Here is a 25,755-nt window from a genome sequence, read left to right as displayed (position 1 = left end):
GCCAGCAAGCGCACCTGTGGCTTGGCTGCCATTCCCTGAAGCCTGCAAGGAGCCCACCTGCCTGATATGGATGTGCCTCCCAGCAGCACCAGCGATTAGCACATACAGGAGAGGACCTGGGCAGGCGGGCTGCACCCCTCCTAATTGACTGAAGGAAGAGGAGCACTTGAACATGCTCCAAAAGGAAGCACAAGCTCCAACTTCCCCACATTCATTTACTTGCAGAGCTTGCCTAAACCTGCAAGTAGGCGCCAGCTTGCAGACAGGCAGTTTGGAGGAAGCAGAGTCAGGCCAGCGCAAGTCAGATGGAAGTATTGACCCTCCTGGCGGTTTGGATGCAGACCTTAGGCTCAGCTTGAACATGTCTTTCTTCCCTTATACTCTATCTAGAAGAACTGGCCCTTCCCAGACATTATTTTCTTCAGCATGATTTATTCCAGCTACAAGTCCATTGTATCCTTCAACACTGCAAAACTCATCAAAGCAAATTCCATTTAGGCCCTACATCCCTTCCATACAGGCAATGCCTGGGGAGAAATCCACATACTATCAAATATCTTATTTCTGGTTTTAACACGCACAAAAAAATCTACCAAAACATTCTTTATTTTTCATATACATTGCAATAGTCCAGTTCACCTTAGGGCCAAGCTTAAAGCCAATACAAAGAGAAGAATCTTTCAAGAAAAACCATCCGCTTCTCAGGTGATGATGGCATTGAGATATACGAGGTACTTCAGTGACACACACCAGGAAGCTCTGGTACCAAAGGATGACAGTGCACAGACAAAAACCAAATCAAGCTTCCTAAACCAAATCAAGCTTCCTAAACCAAATCAAGCTTCCTAAACCAAATCAAGCTTCCTAAAGCAAGCAGACTGAGCAGGCTGCCTGGCAGCCATCCCTATGGTGTTGCATGCATCAAACCAGTGAGCTTTAAGTGCTATTTAGTGAGTTATCAGGAAGGAGCATTTGCAAAATGCATGTTGATGTGATCACATAACTGTGAGCTCCACTTTCCAACTCTCTGAGGAAAGGGGGCTTAGGTTAAAAGTGTCCCTGTGCTCATTACATTGGGTGAAGCCTGCTCAGCAGTGAATGCAAACAGTGCCATGGAACAATGGCAACTGCAGGTGCAAAGAAGAAAATACCACAGACGTGATAGTGCTTCAACGTTTATTTTCCTCAAAGAAACATAAAAAGAATCAAAACAGTTCCAAAACTCACAAAGCTTTAGAATACTTCACAATAGAGAAATACTAACTGTGTTTCCTGCTTAGACTGACCACCAGGAGGTCTTCTAATCAGGCCTTTAATGTCAATAGATGCATAAAGCGGTTTAATTTATTTCAGGTACAGACCGAGTGACAGGAGAAATGCATGGTATAGTTATTGCAGTTTGGATCAAGCCCAGGAAGTTCTTCTGGGAGGGATGCTCTGCTGCTGACGGGAAGCCACATTCATCAGGTACTGCTCACAGCAGGTACAGATGTCTGCAGTCAGCCAGCCTGCCATGGCCCTTGTGTAACAGCACAGAGGCCGTGCTAGGCAACGGGGCTCCAAAATAATGGGTACACTGGAGAGGGGAAAACAAAAGCAGTAAAGCTGACCCAGGTTTCTGTTAGAGGGCATGGTGCTCTTCCACCCTTCCTCCAGGCTGCTAAGTGATTTAGGTAATTGCATGAGTTCAAAAGAGCCCTCGGCACCACTAAGGAAGGCTACTAAGCATCAGAACACTTTCATTTACTGACACCTTCTCTCTATCGACAGTATGTCAGACAAAGGGCTAACGACTGTCTATGTCTGACCCAAGGTTGTGACTGCATCCTCATGCAGTAGGATTTCTTTTTGCCATCCTGAAGTATGACAGCAATGCAGCCTCTCAGACCTCCTCTACAGCACCTGCATTATAAGACAGACCAAACCACTGCCTGCCCCACAAAGTTAACTTCAATAGTGAACACTACCCCTGCTTTTTGGCAATTGAGGTACAAGCCTTTGAACCAGAAACTGCTGTGACTTTATTCTGGCTACATTAAAGAATGGTTAGAGAAGAAAGGAAAGCAAAGACACCAGTTCCTCCAGTAGAACACTTAACTGCTTTGGAAAGAAGAGAATATAGAGAAGAAACAACGTATGTTTTCAGTCTTAGATATTGCACTTATACACACATGGTCTGTCTTTTCCACTCAGAACTGTCAAAAGGTCTTTTTGGAATAGTTCATTTTCTGTGGGCAAAAAGGAAAGGGTATCTGTACATGTGTGGAGGGAAACTGAGGCATTACTCTTCAGTTAGTCGTACTTAAGACAATTAGCATATTTGATTTGTAGGTATATAGGGGCTACACTTGGGTTGCAGTGACAGACCTCCAGCTGTGGGGATAGAATATAATGCAGTCTAGAAATTCTTATACGATTGAAGCTATTGCAAAGGACTTTCTGTGTCTGGGCTAACGTGGACACTTCTAAATCCAAATCAGAAACCTGACAAAAAGGAAAAACTACTTCAGAGCACCTGTACATCCTCCCTTTTGGTCATCTAAAATCCATAATACTTCCAGAGAACTATACACCAGTTAGACCAAGGACTAAACCAGTCATTCAGCAGAACATTCAGCTGACCAACCTACTACTACATACTGCTGTCTGCATGTTTGAGATTTACATAAGTAACTGGTAATATCTTTCAAGGTAAAAACAGACCATCCCTGTCCCAGCTTACCCAAAATACTGCCCATGCTCTATTTCATGTAGCAACTCTGAGCTCTTCTGCTCTTCAGTAGCTGGGTCGTCCTCTCTGGAGAGTCTCAAAAACTTTAGGAAGTGAAGTGGAAGATGTACACATGTTCTGAAGGGCATTGACATCTAGAATCACAACACAAGTCACCTGAATTCTCAGGGAAACACATCCTCCTGCTTAGCTGGAGAATTTGCATGGCATGCAATTGATTTATTAGTGCACTTAAAAGGTAGACATTAATGCAGTGAACTTTCTGACCCTTGTATAAATAGATCACAGTGTAATCCCAACCACTTTACACAGGATGAAAGAGGAACCAGAGTTGTTTTAGCTGCGTATGACAAGAAATGTCTGCGGCACCCTCGCTGCTTTTGCACCTCATAATAGTCCCTCTTCTCTTTTCTTAGAAACAAGGTAGAGAGTAGATTTGAGGTATCAGTGGGGTGAAGGAAAGCTTCCCATGACTAGGTGAGGCACTGGGAAAACAGAAAATGTAAAAAACGCATGTGCTGTTGTACAGACTAGACTTGCCTTGATGCAGCAGTCACAGCAGACAACACTGAAAGAAAAAAGTTCCCAGCATTATCATTTGGGTAAAGCTCAGTAGATACTAATATGGCAGCTAAAGGTGACTTTCCCAAGTAAGTCAGAATTTGTGACCGTGGCAGAATCACTTGATGGCAAAGCAAGCAAGCTCAGAACTCCCCCATTCAGTTTGACAGCTCTCCTATTTATGGTTGTTTAATTCATCTGAAATGTGTCAGCATCCATAGCTTCAAGGCTTTCTCTGCAAATCCTCATTAAATTTCACCCAGCACCACCACCAGACAGTTGCTCAATTTCCAGTGGTTGTTTACTTGCTGCTTGTAATCAATTCAGTGCTTCACCACTGCTTCAAATAGATTTAAGTGAGCCTTAATGAGCCTGAAGTATCTCTCTCCCTCTCTCATGAACAGAAAATCTTTGACAACTAAGTGGATACAAGTAGGTCCAACTCCTTTCCCAGTCACAAGGTCTGGAGTTCTGCTTTTCAGTCCTCAGCAGAAGATTCTGGTGAAGACCCTTTCCCAGAACCTGTTCAGGCCCTTGTCTGAAGTTAGATCCAACCTTTAGAGCAAAATTCAGAGAGTGATCTCAGAGAAATTGAATTTAATACTGGCACAGTAAATTTGGTTATTGCTAGCTCAATACTAAGAATTAAAACTGAGATACCACTTCAGAGACAAGTTTTTCCACATCCTCTGCAGCTGTAGACACTTCAGCCTGGCTTGTGCAGTAAGACAAAACTGAAGGGCTCAGCAACCTGTTCCTATCCAGTACTACAAATCTTTGAACACTGGGTATTTTCAGCACTGTTCTTTCACTCTTTTCTCCCTCCTCATTCAGCCCTTTTGTACCAGCTCACCTGCTGCAGAGGTAACAGTTGTAAGGCCACTTAAGAAACATCTGCTTACGGCAGCTGAAACAGATCTGTGGAAAGGAAAGTTATTTGTGAATGCAAAAGGGAAATATCTTTGTACCAACAATATCCACTGCCTGTCAAAGAGCAAGCACATAAACCAACCTTCTAAAGGCTTTAAATCCATATTACAATAACAGAGGTCGAATAAAGGACAGCAAAGACACAGGAATTAAAAGCTAAAAAGGCAAAACAAAAATTCTTACTTGTAGGCCAGTGTTTTTATGATGCAGAGGTTTGGGGCAGCTGCCAGACAACAGGAGTTTAAAAAAAGGCTCTGGAGCAAACAATAGCTGTATTGTGCAAGAGTGTAACAGTAGCTAGTTAAGAGAGAGGGAAGAAGAGAGACATTCTTTGAGGTAGACTGCAGCAATCCCAAAGAGATTAAATCAGGGCAAATTTGAATTCAATCCTGAAGCAAAAAATGAGTCATAAGGAAGCTGATGAGTCGCTTGAACTTTATAAAAAAGAGCACATTCATACACAGCTGGCAGTCAGAAGTGATATTATCTTGAGAAGTAGAGCTTGAGAAAGCTAAAAAAACTTCAGCAGCAAGAACACAAAAGGGGTAAGAGCCATTTTTGAATAGGCATAGAACAGGCAAGTTAAAGCAGGGTTGGTAAGGGGAGATAAAAACAAGGATTCAGTCTCAGGAGCATCAGACAGACTGTGGAAGTAACATCGCTTTGCTAGTAGAACCCTTTGACTCTGTCTGTACTGCTAAATAAATGAGGGCAAGAAGCTGACCCATAAGCCCAGTAGCACAGACTTCCTCACATCTGTGTTGCAAAGGGCCTGTACTCAGGACATCTGTTCTGGAGGATTGGCTGCAACACCCCCTCTAAAGGAGACTCAGTGACTAAGGCAGGAGTCAAGAAATGTGAACAGTCAACAGTCCTGTGCTGCAGGTCATTCTCTGTCCCTCTCACCTCCCCGACCTTTGTGTCACTGAGCAAGGTGGTTTGAGCCAGGTCAGCTCAGGTGTGCGAGCCTCAGTTTCACTCTTTAGCAGTACCAAATCCCAGCTATTTACTTCAGGATTTCAGAACTGCCCAACACTCATGGCAGTCCAGCTCTCCTAGCATGGAAATCACAGACAAGAAGTAACAAGCAAAGGCTGGGTTACTTTCTAAGCAATTTACACAGTTTAAGCTGGATTAAAAGCCATCACTGCACAAAGTACTAAAAACTGTTTCCAGCCTAGGGCCAAACTCAGATCCGCTGTTAGGAACAGGATAAGTTGAGGCAAAGGGCACCTCAGCAGTTCAGCACTGAGGGCCATGAAACCAACCAGCTTTTGAAAAACCAAGGATAGCACAAAGAGAAGAGAGGAAACATACCTTTGCTCTTAGAAAGACACCATCACTACCTCTTTGGAGGAAGTCTTGCCCTCCCAGCACCTTCTCTGAATATCTGGTTCCAATCAGCTCAGCGATGGTTGGTGATGGCCACTTGGTAGGAAAGAGACAGTCCTGCTGAAAAACAGAAGTTAAGCATCAGAGAAAGCTGAAGAAAGCAGCTATCTGGGGAGGTTATCCTCAAAACTGGGTCCCAAAGGCTGAGGAGCACTTGTCTCCAAAACCCAATTGTGCTCGTGATGGGGAATATCAGTTGACTGTTTGATGATGCTAGCAGAGAAACTACTACAGGGGGTTTAGTGGCTGCTACAGTTTTCAAGCAGATTCCTGACACTTCATAAAGGAAGCAGGTCCATTGGTCACCACAGCAGCTAATACCATCTCCAGAGCCAGTCCTTGGGGAGTTTTACCCTTTGGAACAGACTACAAAACAGATGCCACCCTGGCCCTCCTGAGTACAAGATCCCTTTCCACAGCACAACACTGTCTTGCCTTCTCTTTCCCAGGAATCACTGGCCCCACACAAATGGCAACTATGGTTTGGTGGTCTACCAGGAGAGACCACCTGCTCTTATCCCCAGGTGGGGAACCCAACCCACCTGCATCCCCCACCAAACTGCTGAACAAAGAGCTCTAAGAGTCCTCAGGTCAGTTTAGAGACTTGAAAAGTTAGGCAGGGGGGGATGCAAAAGGAAAGAAGGAGGAAAGGGCACAGCACACCTTGTCAGGGCAGAACAGGGCAAGGCCATAATTCAAAAGGTTGCACAGAAGCACACAAATCCCAGCATTTCTCTCACTACCATCATGCAGAGCCTGATGACTTCAATACCGCATACATTATACATTTAAAAGTCACTAATGCTCTCCTATCTACAGTTTGTCAACTGCTTGTTCCCTTTACTGCAGCTTAAAGGACACATGAATGTAGCAGAATCTAGAAAGAATGAGGGGAGATGGAGAAAGCAGGACAGTCCTACTGTCAACTACAGTCTCTTGAGGAAGTTTTGATGGACATTTTCAAGTAGTGCAGAGGTATTTTTTTCTTCTTCTATGGGAAACAACTTTATTTCATATCATTCAAACTGGGAAGGCACTGCAAGGACACTGCAGCATTCAGTCCTCTCTTAAGCTGTCTCCAGTGAGAGAACAATATACCAACTTCAAATCAGCATACAATATGTCCCAAGATAAAAACCACAGAGCATGCTTGGTGATTACAGAAGGATCACGGTGCAAGCTCTAGTCATTACAAGATCTATCAGACCAGGGCTGCTTGCTGACATGTTGGACTTACAAGTTCCTTGCTTTGAAGGCCTGTCTCTAAAGATTTGGACCTTCTTCTGTAAGGAGGCAGCTGCTGTTGGACAGTATTCAGGAAACTCTTGGGTTTAACATCTCCTGGTGTGGGTGGACATGGAGGACACAGGGAATTTGCAGTGCAACCTGGATAGGAAGAGAGAGTTTTAGGGTGCAGAAAACCAACTGGCAGCTTTTAAGTATTCATCCTAAAAGTTGAACACTCAGGAGCACTACACTGCCCTCTGAAGGTTGCAAGGCTTACGTCTCTCCTCCTCTACCCCATCTGCTCAGATCACAAAAAGGAGAGGTTACAGTAATTATGCTTGTCAGTAGGCACTGATGAGGCTTCATTAGCACCATTTAGTTTAATGAAATCAAGTGGTGCACTTTCTACTTGAATATTCAAAACATTCATTTAGCTTTTACTGCAAATTCCAGTTAGGCCTTTGGGGACATGCTATCATTGTTTTGAAGCTGCAGGAACTACACAGGCTTCAGTCAACTGCAGAGAAATGGTTTTCTAAGGGCACCTCCCCAGACTCTTTATTTAGTGTTGGAGCTTCTCTTGTAAAGTAACTCCATGTGATCAGAGTGAAAAGAAAGTGTACAGTGAACCCAGCCTAAGGTTTTAGGAACCCAGTAGGCCACTGACTATACTTTGTCACCTGGTTTGGACATGCAGCTGGAAGTACACTGACCTGTGCTGTTGTAGGATACTAGTGATGACCTGCTGGGAGAAAGACAGGCACTGTCAGGCAGCTCGGGAGTGGTTTCCTGTAGATCAGAGGACAGGATGTTCATAAGCTGCAAGCAAGAGACACTAAGCCCACTTCATCAGAAGTACTGCTGCTAAACAAAACCAGGATACCCAGGACTGACCAGAAATGTTCAAGGTTCACTCAAAAGTGAAGCAAAGAAAGCAATCAGTGGAGTACATTTAGGAAATTTCTATTACTTCTTGGAACATAAAATTAACCCCCCTCTGCACTGCACAACCATGAAGCTCCAGCCAAGTTAGTGAAATTTCCAATTCATCTGCTCTCTCTCTCTCCCAAGTTCAATGTGGAAACTAACACCAAAGTTTCATCTGTTCAGGAACCAACTTTGCAAAACCCTCCCTAAGCAATCCATGGAGTACATTGGAACCATATTGTTGGCTGCAGCTCACACATAGCAACATTGGAGAACAGTTCAAGAGACTATGACTAACCCAACTCACTAACCCAACTCAAACACAATGCTGTATCTCAACAACATTGTTTCTACCTTCTCTAGAAAAGCAGAAAACAAATTGGTCTCCATATGAAGGTCCTTCTAGTTTAGCAGTAATACATTCAGCGACAGGGTTCTTGAACGCTGAACATTCCTCCAAGTAGCACAGACAGGGGGAAAAATATAGCTGAGATTTTCTGCTTTTATTAATTCATATCCGTTTTCCTCAGTTAAGCAACTGCATTTCAGACAGAAATATTTACAGAAAACAGATTCCTGTTTGTATGCCAGAGCATCTGTGCTAGACATGATGTTTTAGGGCTTAAATTCTGTCCCACAGAATTTCTGAAAATGTTGAGACTGAATCCCTGAACCAAGTAAGTCAAGCTTTTCATGATTGAGCCAGGAGTAAAAGAACCCAAAGACTATGTATTGTGGTTTATTGAGGAGTGGTGCTCCCAAAATAACTCCCCAGACAGAAGAGTGGGAATTCACCAATCAAGTTGCTTCTTAAAAATAAGTAATAAAGTTTTCCTTCCATGAGCTCACACACCATGTGAAACCAAAATACATCAATACACCTAGCATCAAATGCCTCACTGTGAGGTAAGATTGGCTAGACTACCATGCATATTAAAACTTCTGCAGGATCTAGTTTTAAGAGACCAGAGCAGGCCTTGGTTCTATAGAATCATAGAATATTCTGAGCTGAAGCACAAGCACATTCTTTGCACAAGCAAAGTCCAACTCTTAGCCCAGCATAGCACCATCCCAAGAATCACACTGTTGTCCAAACACTTCTTGAACTCTGTCAGGCTTGGTGGTGTGATCACTTATCTGGAATCAGTGACCAGCCACCCTCAGGGCGAAAAACATTTCCCTATTATCTAACCTAAACCTCCACTGACACAACTTCAGGCCAGTCCCTCAGGTCCTAGCACTGGTCAGAAAGAAGGGATCCCTTATAGGCTGTACCTGTGGACTGCAGTCAGGCCACAAACACAACTGTCTGAATATGATACGTTCTTCCGTAGAGGAAAGAAGTTCAGTGAACCCAACAGTACCACATTTGTTCACTTTTGAGACAAGATTTCCTACGCTAGGATTTGTTCCTGACCTTCATGTGTGTGTTTGCAGATCTAATGCCTCTCCATCGTCCTTTCACTTAAAGCCTTACCTGAACTCCTGGTCCCAGCTGCTGTGTTTTAGTGTTGACAACTTTAAACTCAGTACTGGCATCTTGGAGAGTTAAAAAACTGTCACTTGGAGAGTTCAAGGCTGTACTTGGTGTCAAAAGCATTTCTGCAGGGGAGAGGGAGAACAAAAACCTCCATACCCACAGACTAAATGAGATATTGTGCTGGGACAAGAAAATGACAGATTTGATACCCACAGATCAGAATTTGAGATTAGGCCAGACTTTGTCCTGGAACTTACATAAACTTTTAGTGTTAGGTGATGGTCAAAATTCTGTCCTCTCATTTAGTGGACAATTTTGAACATCCTTAAAAAAATTAGGTAAGCTGAACCATCTTTTGAGTCTTAATTAGCCACAAACAGTATTTCTAGAAATAACTATTCTTATGCCATACCACCTCTATCACACAAAATTTGCATTGCCACCCCCCTTGCATTATAAATGTTATTGAAAAGATAAGTGGGCTTTCATTTCAAAGGCCAGCCATTATTTTGTAGCAGGTACCTTTGGGCCTGCTCCATTTTTCCTGTGCTGCTGCTGACTGAAGCTTCTGTGGTTGTTTTATTTCTGCCATGGGCTGTTCATGCCAGCTGGTCTCACATGGCACACACTCTTTCAGCTGCCTCTCCAACACCTGCAGGCAAAGCACAGCACCACAAAGAGCCAGTGGATAGAGCAAGGAGACCAGTGGTGACAGAACAATCCATCAGCAATGGCACTGTTTTACAAGTGCCTGTCACTCAGGAGGGCACTGGGCCCTGCACATGAAGCACCCTCCAGCACTGTGCATAGCAGAACACTTCAGTGACTCTCAAATTTGAAATCGAGAACTCCAGAAGTCCTTTCAGGACCACAAAATGTTCCAAATGAAAGAAGCAGTGGAAGAAGTAGGTAAACTGATCATCTTTCTACTATGAAGATGTCAACTCCCATTTTCCTAGGCCCTGGGTTTGGCAGGAGGGGTTGTTCAGAAGTCAATATACCCCCCTCCTAAACACAAACCTGTAGCTCAGGTATTACCTCTATGTTCCTTGAAACTGTCCTGTCAGCTCCAGAATTACCTTTTTTTGCTATCACCAGATGCAGCATCAGGCCACCTACCAGCTTTAGATGAGGCTTGGGAGCAGCTACATCAACTTTGGGATCCTTGTGTTTTTGCTCAACCATCACCTGAAGGAGGAAAAATAATGCTTAAGAAATAGTTCTTTTTCTACAATAATTCCTTCCTCCTGGTCTACCCTGCCATTCAGCGGCACATTGAACGGTGCAATTCAGGATTTGGGAATGGGGGAGGTGGGAATGGCACAAAAAAAAAGAGTTGGGAAGTGTAGAATACTTATGTGGGTTCTCAGTGGAGACAGACTTGCCCATGGCAAGCTAGAGACAGTCAGAAGTGCTGCACAGCCTTTAGAGGCTTCCAGTCCCAGCAGCTCATGAACTGTTCATAAGCTGCTGGAGAACGCTGTACTCAGATTCTAACGTCCCAATAAGCACCATGGTCATATCATATTCATCAGTGAGAAGGCTCCAGGGAGGAGAGCAATGGAATGGGTTAACAGAACTGCAACAAGAACTGCAGCAGCAGGCAGCTGTATGCATAAGCTAGAGTCCCAGAGATTGGCTTACAGCCCTACATAAACTAGGAACAATAGCGAGATAGAATTGCAGGGCAGATATTCATGTGAGACATCAAGTCCTGTGCTTGCTGCAGAGGGGAGAACTGACAAAAAAGTCAATTGCACATGCATGTCTTTAGCTGCCTTGTTCATGTATTCTTATTTTGAGGCTATGCTCCCTGTGTGTACAACTTCAGAACATGTGGGAGTGCAGGTAGAACAACACTACAGCTTCCCACACTAGCTGTGCTTTCATTCATTTGCAAATTAGACCACTGTTTGCTAGAGAAGCTTTAAAATAGCTTTGCAGATGGGGAAATCCTAGTTTAAGAGCCTTCACAAAGACCTGAGCACTCTGCTTTCTTTGAGCATTTCTGTCTACTACTCTTCAAACATGTTTGTGCTTCTTCTCAAAAAGAAAAGTGTGTGGGGTTTTGTTGTTTTTTGTTTTGTTTTGATTTTTTTTAAAAGAAGAAAAAAGGGAGAAAATCAAGGCTCAGAGCATTCTGCCACCTTGAGTTACAGTTCTGTACTGCAGTGCACTGATATACAGGATATACAAGTGTACACAAGATATACAAGGAACACAAGTAGTTATGATGCACTGTCTCCTTTCCACTACTATTCATTTATATGTCAATAAAGATATTATCTCCAAAGAAATGACATAGCCTTACCTGGAGGCTGGAGCCACAGTCAAGCCAAGCAAGAGCTGGGGCTTTATAGAGGTGCATGGTTTAGCTGAAGCTTATAAACCTGCTGCACTCCAGCAGCACCAACAAAGAGGAAAAAAAAGCTGATGTCTAGTGTGGTATGCAAAGTTTTCACTTTTTGTAATACTGCTTTTTATTACAAGAAGAGTTGTGTCTCATCTTCTGCCAAGACGTCTGTTTGCAAAGCACGCCAATGCCACAAAGCCTTATGCCAGTGTTTTAGATCTGCTCATCATTCCCAGATCAAGCTGCGGCAAGCAAAGAGCATCACAAGCCTTTAGAGACATCCCAGACATTCTTGTAGCTGGTCATCTTCACCAACCAAGTGGTGAAGTTGGAAGTCACTGCCACTTGAGTCAAAACAGCAGCTGCCCCTGGGAGGGGCTTAACTTTTTTTACCCTGACAAAACTCCTGCAGTAGCTCAAGTACACTGCCTAGAGGTGTCTGCCTGAGGCTGAGCAAAGGATTGTCTCAAAACTGCTTTTGCATACACTCCAGAACATCTGGGACATCTGGGAAGGCAAGGGAACTAGTAAGAGATGCTGCCAAGCATAGCTCAGCCAAAGGAGCCTGGAAGGACATAAGTGTCCAAGGTGGAAAGTACAAGCAAGCAAGAGTCTGTTCCATGAAACTTGTGTGCAGGGCTGAGTATCTGCTCCAGGGAAAGGACTGGCTGGCCCCTGGAGGGAGAAGAGGTTTTTTATTCGGCTTCATGAAACCGTGACTACCCCTGACTTACAAAGTTACTGGAAATGAAGCACTTCGGTGGAAAAATAGGGGATCTAATGTTGAGTTGCAACTGAGAGGGATACCCAGACACTTCTGGACTTGGAAGTACCCTTGAGAAAGACAAGCTTTTGGAGAAGAGGTCTCAACACATCCTGCTTAGACATGAAGCAGAGCAGATGTTTTCAAAGTCACTCACCTTCCGGAGGGTGTACCTCTTGTGCTGAATATCATCCAAAAGCAATTCAAAGGGAGAGCGGACACGTTCTTTTGGAGCCACACAACGCTGAGGTCGCTCACTGGCCTTGTGCAGCCTCACACCAGCCTGCAGTTCACTGATGACACTGGGCCACAGGGGTGCCTCGGAGAAACCAGGAAGGGCCAAGTCAACAGCTGGCTAGAACACTGAGCAGCATCCCCTCCCTCCAGGTAACAGGGCACACTCAGAAACTGAAGTTATTCAGAAACACACAGTTGTGTCCTTAACACCCCCCTTTACTCACTTTCAGATGACACTACAGTACCAGAACAGAGAATTGCTTCTCTTTGCAGAGATTAATTTACAATGAGGAAACTGGGAGCTGGCTCACCAGGCTCATTCCCAAATTTAGTCATTAACTTTATGAATGTATTTCAGCAAAACACAGTTTTTGCTGCCAGGTAGCAAGACCCATTTGCTTTCTGCAAGCGCTCCAGGTGCCAGTGTTTTCATATTATTGAATTCTAGCAAACACTGGGAATGAAATCCCAAATCTCACCATTAAAATCCTCTGAATTTTCAGAAACCAAGGGTTGAAATGCCCACAAACAAAAGAGGAAGACAAGTGGGAAGGGGTCTCATACTTCACAGAAGCATATGTTAGTAGTCTCAGCCTGGAGACACAAGCTAAAAGCTCTGACATCTGCTCATCCTCTTCCTGTATTAGTATCTGAGGATGCTCAGGCATGCAGTATAACCCAACAAAGACAGGATAAAAAGTAATCAACTCAATAGCATGTTTAGACAACATTGTAATGGAAGTGCTAAATCAACAGCTTATCTGGATCCCAGTGGCAAATTCAGTAAGAGCAAGTGATTGTATTATAAACAGTAAAAGGGAAGCAAAACATTTCAGAAAACTGCCTCAGAACAAAGTTTCTGACTTAGACTCCTCTCCCTTTTCCACTTACAGCATCTTCTCTCAACTTATCCCTTCAGATATCTTGGTATAATATCAGAAGAGTCTTATATAAGCTCTGACTGATGACTGTCTTCAAGGAGAGAGATTTTTTGTTGGATTGCTTTAGCCTGGCTTTGGTACAGTCATACCTCAACTCCAGAGAACTAGAACTATCAAAGAGTGACCCCATACAAGCCATATCTCCAAGGCTATACTTAATATTGTGTGGGAGAACACACAAAAGTCTCTGGGCAAACCCATCAGTACTAGAGACTTTTGAAATAGCACTCATTTGACTGAAAGACGTGACCTGAAGAGAGACTTCTGTACTATAATATTGCCACATTAGTTTTGGAACAAGAATTGTCTTCAGCTGTCCATTTCAGAGCAACTTGCACACCCAAAACATTTTTCAGATGTTGGTGACATCATCATCACTCATACTTTTCTTTCCCTACTGACTGGATCACTGCAGTTATTCTACTTGGGCCATCCCATGTAGCGTCAAATGCCACCTAAACTTCCCACACCTGTGCAACACAACACAAAAATGGTACAACACCCTAAATCCATTTCGATAAATTCAATAGATTAGCAGTAAACTGTGTTTCTAACAGGTCTCACTGCTTAGATTTCTAGGTGAATATCAACTTGTGACATGTACAGATAAGCTGTGCTGAAACTGTACAACTCTGCATGCTGTCAGGTTGTGGTCTGCATTTCAGAAGACCTGTTTTGTAGCAGTCAACAAAAAAAAGTGTGGCCCATAGAGAGCATTAGCTTCTTAGCACCACTCAAGGCACCAGCTCTGATCTGTGGGGTCCCAGTGAAGTTACCATCCTGGTTATTTTAAACTCAAGAGTTTTTCAGAGCAATGCAATCAACTGATGCTTAGGGACTTGGAAACTAGAGGCAGAGGATTTGCAACAGGCATCCAGCTTTTGGAATTCATGTCTCCTGAAGGAGCAGAGGCCAAATACACTGGCCTTCAGGCCACACAGCAAAGCCCATGTATTTATTCATGTATTCCCTGCAGAAAAGAGCTATAGCAGTTGATGAGTTTGTGGTTTGAGATAGCTTGCCAGTTTATTTTAATAGATCACAAAATTGAGAATATGCCCAAACACACATTTCACAAACATTTTCATACGAATAGTTTGAGCACGCTTCAAAGCAAGTGCTATTTAGACAAAGGGAGAGAGTCCACGAGTCTCTTGGGGCTTGCTGTTTGCCTCCACAGGCTCCAGACTACAGTGCATTTGTTTATGCTGGGCAGAGCTCCAGCCTGAAGGAAGAGCTATTTGTTTCTGATTGAGCCCTGACTGTGCAGGGTCTTGAAAAGAACAGAGTAAGTTGCTTTCTCTGCCCCAAACATACAGTTCAAATCTATGGAAGGACAGAATGCAAGGACAAGAAAGGCAGTGAGCCCAAGGTATAAGTGACATCTCCAGCCTCATCTCCCTTCACCCCTTTGAGCTGCTGGAGCTGCACAGCCACAAAGATGGACAGTGCTACTGGCCTTCAGTCCCTGCCAGTCCTGAACCAGCATAGACTCCCCATAGTAAAAGTGAAATAGTCCACCCCAGTTCTACCGATAACAGAACAGTTTTCTGGGATTTTTCAGTCCAGCTACAAGAAAGGAACAGATTGCTTTTGGCAGGTGGCAGTTCCTGCCAAGAGCTGGAGTTTGGGGCTCAGCAGCAGAAAGAAACAGCCTGAGTAACTGCTTGCAGACACTTACTCCAAAGACTGCCTCCAACTTCATTTTTAGAAGTGGTTTAAGTTGGACCACAAAGACAATATTTGTGTAGAATAAATGTCCACGTGAGGTTGGCATATGAAATAGTTTAACTTCAAGTTTACTCCCCAGCTTGTTTTGCAGACAAGTTGTTAACTACTTAAGCTCCTGAAAAAAACTAAGCAGTTTAATTTGTGTTCAACCTCTACTTTTCATAGAAAAATCAGTGGAAAGCTGAGAGAGCTACAGCTGAAAAAAAACACCCAAGCCCATAATGAAGAAATTAAATCCCTTACACCACAGTTTTTCTTCTTTTGAAGGGGATTTTCCACCAAATCTTCCACATCCATTTTTCTCAGTCGCTGAGAAGCAAGCACATGAGGTCATTGCACTGTTCAGTGATTTCCTATCTATCCAGTATAAGTTACTAATGTTTATCTGAAAAGCCTACAAACCCCAAACACCTAAACTTGTAAATGCTACAAAATAAAAGGTGCAGAGACAGAAGCCATTCCCATTGTGAAAACAAACCATCTACATGCTCCACTTTCAGTGCAATGGGAAGGTTACTTTAGAACTTGGTGAGTCAGTGAAGGTGGGGGGAATAGCAGCCAAGGGGTGATCCCATATGTACCTCTTTGGAGGTTTGGATGATAGTTACAAGCTTCTGAAGTTCCATATATTCAGCAAACAGATTCCTACAGGTCATTTCATAATGTTTGGTAGCCTCAGAAGGCCTGGGCAAGTGCTCCTCACAGGCCTGAAAGAATTGCAGCTATTTGAAAGAGATCTTGAAATGAAAAAAAAAAAAAAAAAAAAATCCCATGGGAGGATGGAGTAAAGCAAGATTCAGTTTCCTCGATCCATGGTTAAAAATCATCTTCCTCATAGCCCCTTTATATTTTTTTCTATTGCAGATACAGAGGAACAAAGAAGCAAAACGTCCAATCATATATGTATGATAATGGAAGTAACTGTGTAATTTATGTATGTTGTCTTCCACAGAGTGTGCTCTGGAATAAGTACCTGAAAGGGGAAGCCTCCAGTGCAGACAAAACACAAAAACCCACAGCAGGTGGAGTCACTTACCCTGTCCTTTTCCCCAGCCCCGATCAGACAGAGGGATGGGAAGTTTCTCATACCTTTAAATTCTATTTGAGTAGCAAGTACCTGTTTGAGTTGAAACATTGAAATTCCAGCCCTTGCAGAAACTGAATACTACAGACAAGTGACTTTTTTCAATATCCATAGTCTTCTGGGTATTGAATTTGGAGACTACGTACAGAAGGACTTTGTAGACACAGCTGTGTGAGAGCCATGTGTAGTCTTCCTTCTTAATTCTTGTTCATGGGCACCTGCAAGTACCTAAGATGGTATTGCCTTTTCCCTCTGATGTTAAAGCCACATGCTCCCTCTCTGTTCTCCCACAATCTACCCAGCTTTTTCCCAGAAATGGACTTGCCCCTTGGTTAACTGCACTGTTCCATCAGCTCCTCTAAAATTGCTATATTTACTAAGTGGGAATAAGAAAACCTTGATAACATCCTGCAGGGTGACTTCTGGTTTAATTGGCTCATCATCCAGTTTCAACATGAGGCACAGCAATTTCTCCAAAGGACCACTCAGTTCTCGCTCCAGTTGGCTGTCAATTCCCCAGTCCAGGGCTTCATAGATCACCACTCCCAAGTATTCCAACAGCTGCAGACAGAGACCAAGAAGCAATGCAGCACAAACTGGAGAATGCCACAGCTCTCAGTTCCCAGCCATGCAAGTACCCTCCTCTGCCCCATCTCCTGAGCTGGCCTTTACTAAGCAGGATTATATCTGCACACATAACGAAGGTAAAGACACAAGCTTACCTTGTCCTCTGACTGCTGAATGCTGCCAACATCTGAAAGGGAAAAAAGAGGGTTGGTGGAGAAAGACAACTGCTTAGGCATTGACAAACAGCTTTTAGAACCCCTTTCAAGAAGGGGAAACAGGAAGAATCCTTGATAACAAGGAAACTAATTCCTCTGGCAAAAGTCAGTCCCACGTGGGGAAAGTAGACCTATATTTGGGAAAATCCTATGTTGCTGGAAAGCAACATGGGATGCTCTTCTTACTGTGACCACTAGCCTCAGACTAATGGCTGCTGCATTTTTGGTTTTGGTGGTTTTTTGTTTGTTTGGGGTTTCGTTATTGTTGTTGTCTGCTAATTGATATCTAACCACAAGGAAGGCATGGGATCTTTGTCTTTATCGTTAATGACCCACTCTAATCCCTGAAGAGTTAGCCTAGCACTGACCTCTGCGGCAGCCCAACCAAGCCATATGTAACACAAACTTGTTGCCACTTGCTGGCTGGACACAGTGACAGTAAAAGGGAAACTGCAATCATAAATCCACTGTGAAAGTTACCATAACACAGGTAAGAAGATGAAGGTTGGAAGACAAACAGAGCAGGACAAAAAATAAAGCTTCAGATTACTTATTTCAAATAAAGTAAGTGGTGGAAAGCTTTTATCCCAGCTATTCCCTAGAATTAAATGACTCGATAGAGCACAACTAGAGAAATTAGTAGATCATACATCTGTATAACCATTCATCTACAGTCTTCTGAAATAAAGTATAGGAAGGAGAATAGCTTCATAACAATATACAGAGAGAGGAGAGGGGAAAAAAACCCAAACATAACCAACAAAAAAAAGCAGAGGAAAAGAAAATTTCCCTACTTTGTCCCCACATTTCAGCCTGTTAAAAGAACAGCCCTTGGCATCTGCAACTACCTATGCTCTTACCAGACTTGTGGTAGACCTTGAAGGAAGCAGTACCATCAGCATGGATCAAGATGCTCCCACAACCTTTTATGAATATAGACTGGAGTGGTGGGCACAGCTCCCCAGCCAACTGCTCCATTTTACAGCAACACTGAAAGCAGATGGCCCAGGCTTGCTCCTCACTTATAGGATGTTCAAAACACCTCAAAAGCTCAGCTAGAGAGACCTTTGTGATCCTCTGCTCACACCTTGGCGATTCCATTTTTACTTTCACCTCCACTCTTAGTCTAGGAAGCTTAACATTCCCCTTTCCGGGACAGGCAAGTGCTCACAGCAGCCTTTTATCAGTTCTGCCTCTTGGTCTGCTCTTATCTCTCTTCCCTACAGGTGCAACCATTAATGCCAATCTTTGCTCTATCTTTTTAAAAGGACATCACTTTAATCTGTATTTGTACAAGATTCTGTAAAAGAAAATAGAAAGCAAATGGAATCAGGAAAGATAAGACTATACAAGAAAATGTGCCCGATTTAGCTCCATTGTTCCTAACAAATATTTTAATTGGAGTACCAGTGCTGGCAGTTAGGAAAGTTCAACTACAGGCAGAAAGGGAAAGAGGCGGGAAATAATGTCTTTACTTGGGGAGGAGTACTCATAGAAGACCACAAAAATTCAATCCATTTGGTAGGAAACTATTCTAACATCATCTGTTCTAACAACACTAATAAATAACAGCAATGAATTCCATGGGGCACCTGCATGCACCACAGGACCCACTTCTGCCTGGCTTTGGGCCCTTTGTCCCTGCCACGGCAAATCCCGGGAGCGGGGACAAACGCATGCAGGGACCAGGATAGCCAGGTGGGCACCCAGGGTATGGGCAGCAAGGCCTGTCCTTGTTCAGATTGTTGATATCACAGAATCACACAATCAGCTGGGTTGGAAAAGACCTCTGAGATCATCAAGTCCAACCAAGTCAGCTAAACTGTGGCATGTCCAGTCTTTCCTTGAACACCTCCAGGGACTGTGATTCCACCACAACCCTGGGCAGCCCGCTCCAATGTCTAATCAGGGTTTTTGTGAAAAAATTCCTCATTATGTCCAACCTAAACCTCCCCCTGGCAGGGCTTAAGACCATGTCCTCTCATCCGGATGGCAATTGCTACTCGTGTGAAGCCTATTCCCAGACTTTTTTGCACTTTAATGGGTGCGTGTGAGACACGGGAGGGCGCAGTTGTAGGGCCCGTGACTGGGGTCAACCCCGGGCTCTCCTGCAACGCTGGCTACCAGCAGCCCCAGCTCCCCAGGCTGACACTGAAGAATTGCGAGGTTTGGAAAGCGTGATTAAAAACACTCATCATTTACAATTATTCCTCTTCGCGCTTACAACATTTGGGAACGCAGGGCACCACCGCCAGGCCGCGATCTCTGCCTCCCCCCCGCGGGCTGACTTGGTCCGGCCCGCGGCCCTCCCCCTGCCCGGCCCGGATGGTCCCGCCCAGGCCGGGGCCCGCTCCCCGGTGCGCGGCGGGAACATGGCGGCGCCCGCGGCGGCGTGGGCTGTGCCGCGGGACCGGCTGGATGCGCCGCGGGACCGGCTGGATGCGCCGCGGGACCGGCTGGATGTGCCGTGCAGCGGGCTGGACGCGCCCTGGAACCGGCTGGACGTGCCCTGGCCCACGAGCAGCTACACGGTGGCGCTGGAGGCCGACCACCCCGCAGGTCCCGGCGCTGTGCCGAGAGGGGCTGGGGGGGCGGTGGGTGCCGGGGGCCGGGGTGCCGGGGCGGCGGCGGGCCCTGAGGCGCTGCCCGGCGCTGAGGCCGTGCCCGGCTCCCCCGCAGTGGGACAGCTGTCGGCGCTGCGGCGGCGGTGCGACGCGGCAGGGAGGCGGCTGTCGGGGCCCGGGCTGTCCGCCGAGGGACGCGTCCTGCGCGCCCTGCTCTACGTGTTCCACAGCAGGCTGCTCCGCCACCGGCCCTACCTCGCCCTGCAGCAGGTGAGCGGCCGCTCTGTGCAGCCAGGGCCATTTCCACTTCTCCACCCATGTGTGGTGTCTTGTGCTCACGCTGAGGCCTGAGGGAGGTACAGTTACGTACCTTTGAATGCGTGAGTAATACACGGCCTTGGTTCTTAATGAATTGGAATAGTGGGAGGGGGGAAGAATAGCCCTAAACTGCTCTATTAGGTACTTGCTGGTTTAGCATGAAAAGTAAACTCCTTTCCGGTTTTCCAGGAAAGGGATTGTCAGTATCTTCAAATAATTGTTTTGAATCAGAGTAAGAATGGTCCTTACCTTCTTGGTTTGTTCACATGTTTTTGTTCTTGACAGCCAATACCAAAGGTGATTGTATACAGCAGGGGAAACCATGCAGCACCAATTAACCATGACCTACTCCAGTCCTTCTCTTAATTCCATTTTTACAGTAGAGTGATGAACGGCAGATGTAGGAATACCCTAGAACATTTCATGGCACAAACCTGCAGTTTGTGCTGCTAAACTGATAAAGGGAAGGTGTCATTTAACATAGTGATGGTTCTTAGACCAAGGCACTCCCACTCTCAAAATACCACTCAAAAGAGTTTTCTTTTTTCCTAGGTAGAACAATGTTTGAAGCGCCTATGGAAAATGAATTTGGTGGGCTGCCTTGGAACTCTGGTAGAACTGATTCCCAAGTAAGTGTTGTGATCCTGTATTTTATACTATCCATTAACTCAATCTGCAGAGCTATGGGAGGGGATGCTACATCCTAACCAACTCCTCATCCTTGTATCAACCCAGGAAAGATACGTCTGAAGCCCATGCAGAGTGCTTGGTTCCCAGCCAGCCCATGCTGGAAACAGTGGCTCTGAAGGTACTGGGAGGCTGCAAGCTCATACTCCGTCTGTTGGACTGTTGCAGTAAAACTTTTCTGTATCCTTTTTTAATCGTAAAAATATTCTTACAGTTCACTATTAGCACCTCGTAACATCCAAAACTAGGTCTGCTGGAGGCCCTGTATTGCTGATGGACTCAACTGTGTAATTCATACATACAACTTGAAGTTTGTTTGATAGCCAAACACCTTATTTTCAAGTTATTATGTAGGAACCTTAGGCTCTTGGCTGGCTGCTGTTCCAGCCTTGAGCATTTCAAAATTTGGATACTCATCTCCCAAATTATTCCAGGATATCGCCTTGCGAATTGCCTCTAGTTGGTGTGTTCAGCAAGTCTCATTACATGCTGTTTATTTTTTTATCCTTAACGGCTATAATCTTCAGCTTGTCCATTAAACATCTCTGCTCGAAGGAATTCATACTTCTGAACACGGTGGCTTTGGGGCTGTTGAGCCGACTATGGTTTGTGTGTTCAAAAGTCTGTCTTGTTTGTTTTCTGTCTGTTTGATGTGCCTGTCAGGGAGAAGGGCTTGTAATTAGGCCTTGCTGCTAAGTGAGATTCATTCATTTGGGAGGAGGAAGAGAGGGTGTCTCTCCATTCTTTCGGACTTGACTGTAGCACCTGAAGAGTTGTACAAGTGGAGAGAGATTTCTTACATGCTTTTATGAAAGGCTTTGTTCTTGGATCATAGCAAACTTTATGCAGCACTAATGAAATCACAGTGTTAGTGCCAGCCTGACACAAACACTGACACGTGGTACTCTGTGCAGCAAGCAGTAAGTCCTGCCTCATGCTGAAATGGAAAGGCTGGGATAAACATGTCCTACAACACTGCTGAGTTTTCCAGGGAAGCTGGTGTTCTGGTCTCTCTCGGTACAGGAAAATAAGTGGTGTCTGTAGCTGAAGGACTAACATCATTGTGTAGAAGAACTCAGTAAAATGTTCTTTGGCACAAGAAATCTGTATCTTCGGGAAACACAGAGCAGGCAATTGTATGGCATCAGCCTAGTTGGTACAGGGTGCTTTTGGGGAAAGACCTCATGGCAAATGATTTGGATGTGACTTGAAAACATGATGAGACCCAGGTGTGGCACTCAGCAGAACTCTAGGGAAGCAGAGGCATCCTGATTGGGAATTTACTAGTCAAGTCACTCCTACATTCCAATCCTTAATGGTTCCTTAAGGCTCAGACTTAAGGAAAGAAGGGTGATGGAGTGTAAAAAGCTAAACTTGCACTGAGGGAAAATAGGGAGAGGGCAGCTTGGAATCTCTTCTGTTTGAGATTAAGGTAGTTGTTCAGTGGGCATAAAGTTCTCCTAGAGGAGACTTCATACTTTTTGTTTTCTCTCTTCAGGATTCAGTACAGGCGTGTATTGCAGACCCTCATGTCCTTGTATGACGTCTTGTCAACAACACTTCATCTGGTATCTGAGACCCAACAGATGCCTTATATCAAGGGATTTCCCTTCCCTTCTGATATCAGTAACTTCCTTGGAGTTAACCTATCTTCTGAGATGAAGAAGCAAGAGGCTAAAATGCTTACAACAAAAAAATCTACCAGCTGGCTGAAGAAGCTCTTCCCAACAATGCCAGAGTCAGTGTCGGAGGTTGGGAAAAAGAGAAATTTTGTAACCTGTACAAGTGACGTGACAAACCATAGCATCCCCTGCCCCATGGACATCGGAGAGACAGTTCTGGTGCCCAGAGGCAGCAGAGGTAAAGCCTTGTGCCACAGTGCAAATGGTTTCTGACATCTCAGAGATTGACCACAGCTGTTGTCCAACAGAGCCAAGCACTTCTACCAGTGCGTGGTTCTAGTGCAAGCTCCCCTCCTCTGTCCTTAGGAGAAGAGAATGCTGCATGTACCTTGCCTTTATAAAGCTGTGGATAATGTCAGCATTGTGATTTTTTGGGGAGGTTTGTTTTAAAGATGATACAACCTGGAGAGAAGCAGATAATGAATGCAGTATACAGATCCTGAAAATAGTTATTTTTACTTTCCTCCTCCTGCATAGATAAGGACAGTGAGAAGCTAAGAACACTGTCTACAGTCCATACAAGAGTAGGCAAGGCTGTAAGTACAGGGTGCAGGTATCCTGTGATTGCTAGTTCTGTACTGTGCCCAAGACTTTCTCTGCACTGAGGGCTATGGCCAGTGACTGCAGGCATCCAGGTGTTTGTGTGAAGCTTTTACCCACTAAGTTTCTGCAGACATCTGTTAATCTCTGCATCCTCTTCATCCCTTGCCAGCTGCAGTGCAAGATGAGTGTAGTCCCCTTGAGCTGCCTGGAAATGCTGAGTACAGGTGTGAGCCTGCTGAGAGCTCAGTGTGGCAAAGCACTGCAACACCTCTGTGCAACAAAGACATAAAACTGTCTCAACACTGTAATGGGAAATCTCCTCTCTCTCTGTAGGGAAGCACCTGGGGATTGATATGAAGAGCTTGCTTAAGCCATCCAGACATCCAGCACAAGAGGTTTGTATAGTATCTTTTTACACATTAGTTTTCAATTTTAGAGACCTTAACACAATATCCCTGATTGAAAATGTCCCTTTCCCTGTAACAACCCAGGTTAGTGTGGAAGCTTTGCACAGAAAATATCTACTCATTTCTGCTTAGGAATTTGAGCATTTGTTGGTTTGTCAAGTGAACTGACCAGAGACCTCAGTAGTAGACAGGAATACAAATTCTAATTATCTTCTTTTTGTATTCCAAAAAAAAGTGCTCTTTCCCTTTCTTCTTGGGAAATAAGGAATGTTCTCACAAAATCCTCAGTATTCTGCCCCCCTCCACCAGAAAGGACCAGGCACATAATCTTTTTAAAAGACTAATATTTCTGTTATTGTTTCAGGGTATAAACGTGGCATCAACACCTTTTAAAGCAAAGTCAGCACCACCTTCCTCTCGTGTACCAAAGTCCCAGCATACTGAATCTCTTGTACAGATGGTCCAAACAGCTGCATCATTTGGGGAGCTGTCAGAGGCACTCAGAAAAGCTATTCTGTGGTGCAAAAACAATAAATTCAGATCAGAAGCTTATTTTCTGCGTAACAAGTTGTTGAAAAGCAACCGGCTGCACCACGTGGAGGCTCAAGGATGCAGGTAGTTCTTGCATGGTGTGGGTGTGGGATTTCTGGATGTAACACTTCACATTTTAATATCTATATTGCTACAGTATAGTGAAACACAGTGGTCTAAGCCATTCTTTTAAAACTCGGGATCACTAGTTCAGGTTAGTGGATGCTCTGATATAAGTGTTTTGCTTAGCATCAGTCACTTGTGAAAGGATGTAAAAGGCTAACAAATGCACAAATACATAACAAATGCAACTTAAATCATCTGCATGTTTAATGGTAACCGTTGTAGATGCAAGGGTTGTCTTCCTTCAGATTGCCTTGGCTACTATTGTACAAGGTGCTGTTATGTTTCCTTGGTATGACAAGGAAAACGATAAAGGCTAATAACCAAATCTCTCCAAACTCCAAATGAAGTAACACTTCAGTATCTTATAAAATTATGTTTTGTGCATCTTCCTCCCTTTAAAGCTTGAAGAGAAAACTGCGCAGTGTCAAAACATCTGTCCGTAAATACCTCTTGTATGGGCCCCAACGCACACGCTGGCCAAGGCAGTACCTCAGGGCGTGGCTCTGTCCAAGGAGGATCAAATCGTCTGCACACTTGAAGAGAGCTCTGAAGACTGTTCAGCAAAAGCCTGCTGAGCTTTCTGGGGTCTGTGACACAACTGCATCACTCATCCTCCCTGCCTACCAGGGTGGGCCTCTGAGTCAGAAGGAACGTTCTGATGCTGATACAGCCCATGTCGGACTAAGCACAGCAGGGACCCCTAAGCAGCTGCTGCTTGAAGGAAGCCCTGGCCCTGTGTGTAAAGAATCTGCTGAGAACATGGATATTGATTCTATTTTTGCAGCAATAGGTGTCTGACCCTGGATTGAAGGAAGTAATTCCCATTATTTTTTTATTTAAGTAAAACCCTCTGAACTCTAATGGTGCCTGAGTAACTCAAATCCTGAATTCTGCTAAGAAAGTAGCAACCATTTTATTATGTTTTTGTAAAACAGCTTTTTGTAATGGGTGGTTTTTTTATATTTTAAGAGTTCCAAACAGCTGAATAGTCTTCATCCTTTTACCTGGCCTTGTCCATGAGCAGTGACTTTGTTACCCTTACTCAGTGACCCTTCTCTATTGCTCGACCACACGTTAAGTGCTGCTGTCAAATCCACAGCACAATTAGTTACCATCCACAGCAGAAGGCTGCAGCTGATCACTGCTGCTTAGAGCAAACGACTTTCAGACACTTTTCCAAGTCTGTTACACCCTTCTTTCTGTGCTGCTTGTACAGGGGACAGCCTTGACATGCAGTATCATTGCTGTTTTCAGCATTTGTTACTTTTGTCCTGAAATGAAGAGTTAGCTGAACCTACTACTTTTCCAGAAATAGGGGAAAGCACAAGTCTGGGCTGCAACAGTAAACTCCTGTCTGATGAACATGTTTCTCACTGTCCCAAAATCTTTTTAATATAAGTGCAGTTTTTGTCTGCTTGGCAGTGTAAGGTACAGGTAATCCACAGTGTTAGAACAAGCAATGGGCCGAGTAGTTTCTGCCAGGCTTTTGCTTGTAAATAATTCCCATGAGCATGATCACCAGGAAATAGTAAGGAAAAAAATTCTCAGAAGTAAGAACAGGAATCTGGTTTGGTAGAGAGCAACTGCTTAACAGGGATTAAGGAAAGGCTGTTAAGTGCAAGTAAATCAGGAAGGGGCTAAGTTCAATTTCTTAGGTTTAAGAGCAGAAGAAAATAAAAGAGCTGTGCCCACCAGGACAGAAATAAAAATAACCTTCCTAGCCCATTAAGTGCTAAAACCCCTCTATTGTGCACCTTG

General features: G+C 44.4%; 2 protein-coding genes across 2 annotated transcripts; one reads left to right on the top strand and one right to left on the bottom strand.

Moving 5' to 3' along the window:
- Positions 1-1,195: 1,195 nt before the first annotated feature.
- On the bottom strand, positions 1,196-18,240 carry LOC126649330 (protein spire homolog 1-like). The gene is made up of 16 exons (XM_050333380.1): positions 18,000-18,240; positions 17,080-17,111; positions 16,754-16,918; positions 15,855-15,980; positions 15,517-15,582; positions 12,522-12,683; positions 10,368-10,436; positions 9,771-9,900; positions 9,246-9,370; positions 7,555-7,630; positions 6,852-7,000; positions 5,540-5,671; positions 4,146-4,210; positions 3,272-3,299; positions 2,723-2,865; positions 1,196-1,576 (listed from the first exon to the last, which is right to left on the bottom strand). The coding sequence occupies exons 1-16, from the start codon at positions 18,238-18,240 to the stop codon at positions 1,405-1,407; spliced, it is 1,881 nt and encodes a 626-aa protein (XP_050189337.1). The 3' UTR covers positions 1,196-1,404.
- Positions 18,241-19,511: 1,271 nt separating this feature from the next.
- NEPRO (nucleolus and neural progenitor protein) lies at positions 19,512-25,716 on the top strand. The gene is made up of 9 exons (XM_050333136.1): positions 19,512-19,698; positions 19,819-19,973; positions 20,574-20,650; positions 20,757-20,888; positions 21,236-21,313; positions 22,207-22,568; positions 23,267-23,328; positions 23,705-23,955; positions 24,399-25,716. Exons 1-9 carry the CDS (start codon positions 19,512-19,514, stop codon positions 24,793-24,795), a joined length of 1,701 nt encoding a protein of 566 aa, XP_050189093.1. The 3' UTR covers positions 24,796-25,716.
- The last annotated feature ends 39 nt before the right edge of the window (positions 25,717-25,755 follow it).

Source organism: Myiozetetes cayanensis, unplaced genomic scaffold (assembly GCF_022539395.1).
Source record: "Myiozetetes cayanensis isolate MyiCay16 unplaced genomic scaffold, myiCay2020 scf5-8, whole genome shotgun sequence".
NCBI classification, from domain to species: Eukaryota; Metazoa; Chordata; class Aves; order Passeriformes; family Tyrannidae; genus Myiozetetes; species Myiozetetes cayanensis.
The sequence above is the reverse complement of the archived record's forward strand: the minus strand, read 5'-3'. Positions and strand labels throughout refer to the sequence as shown.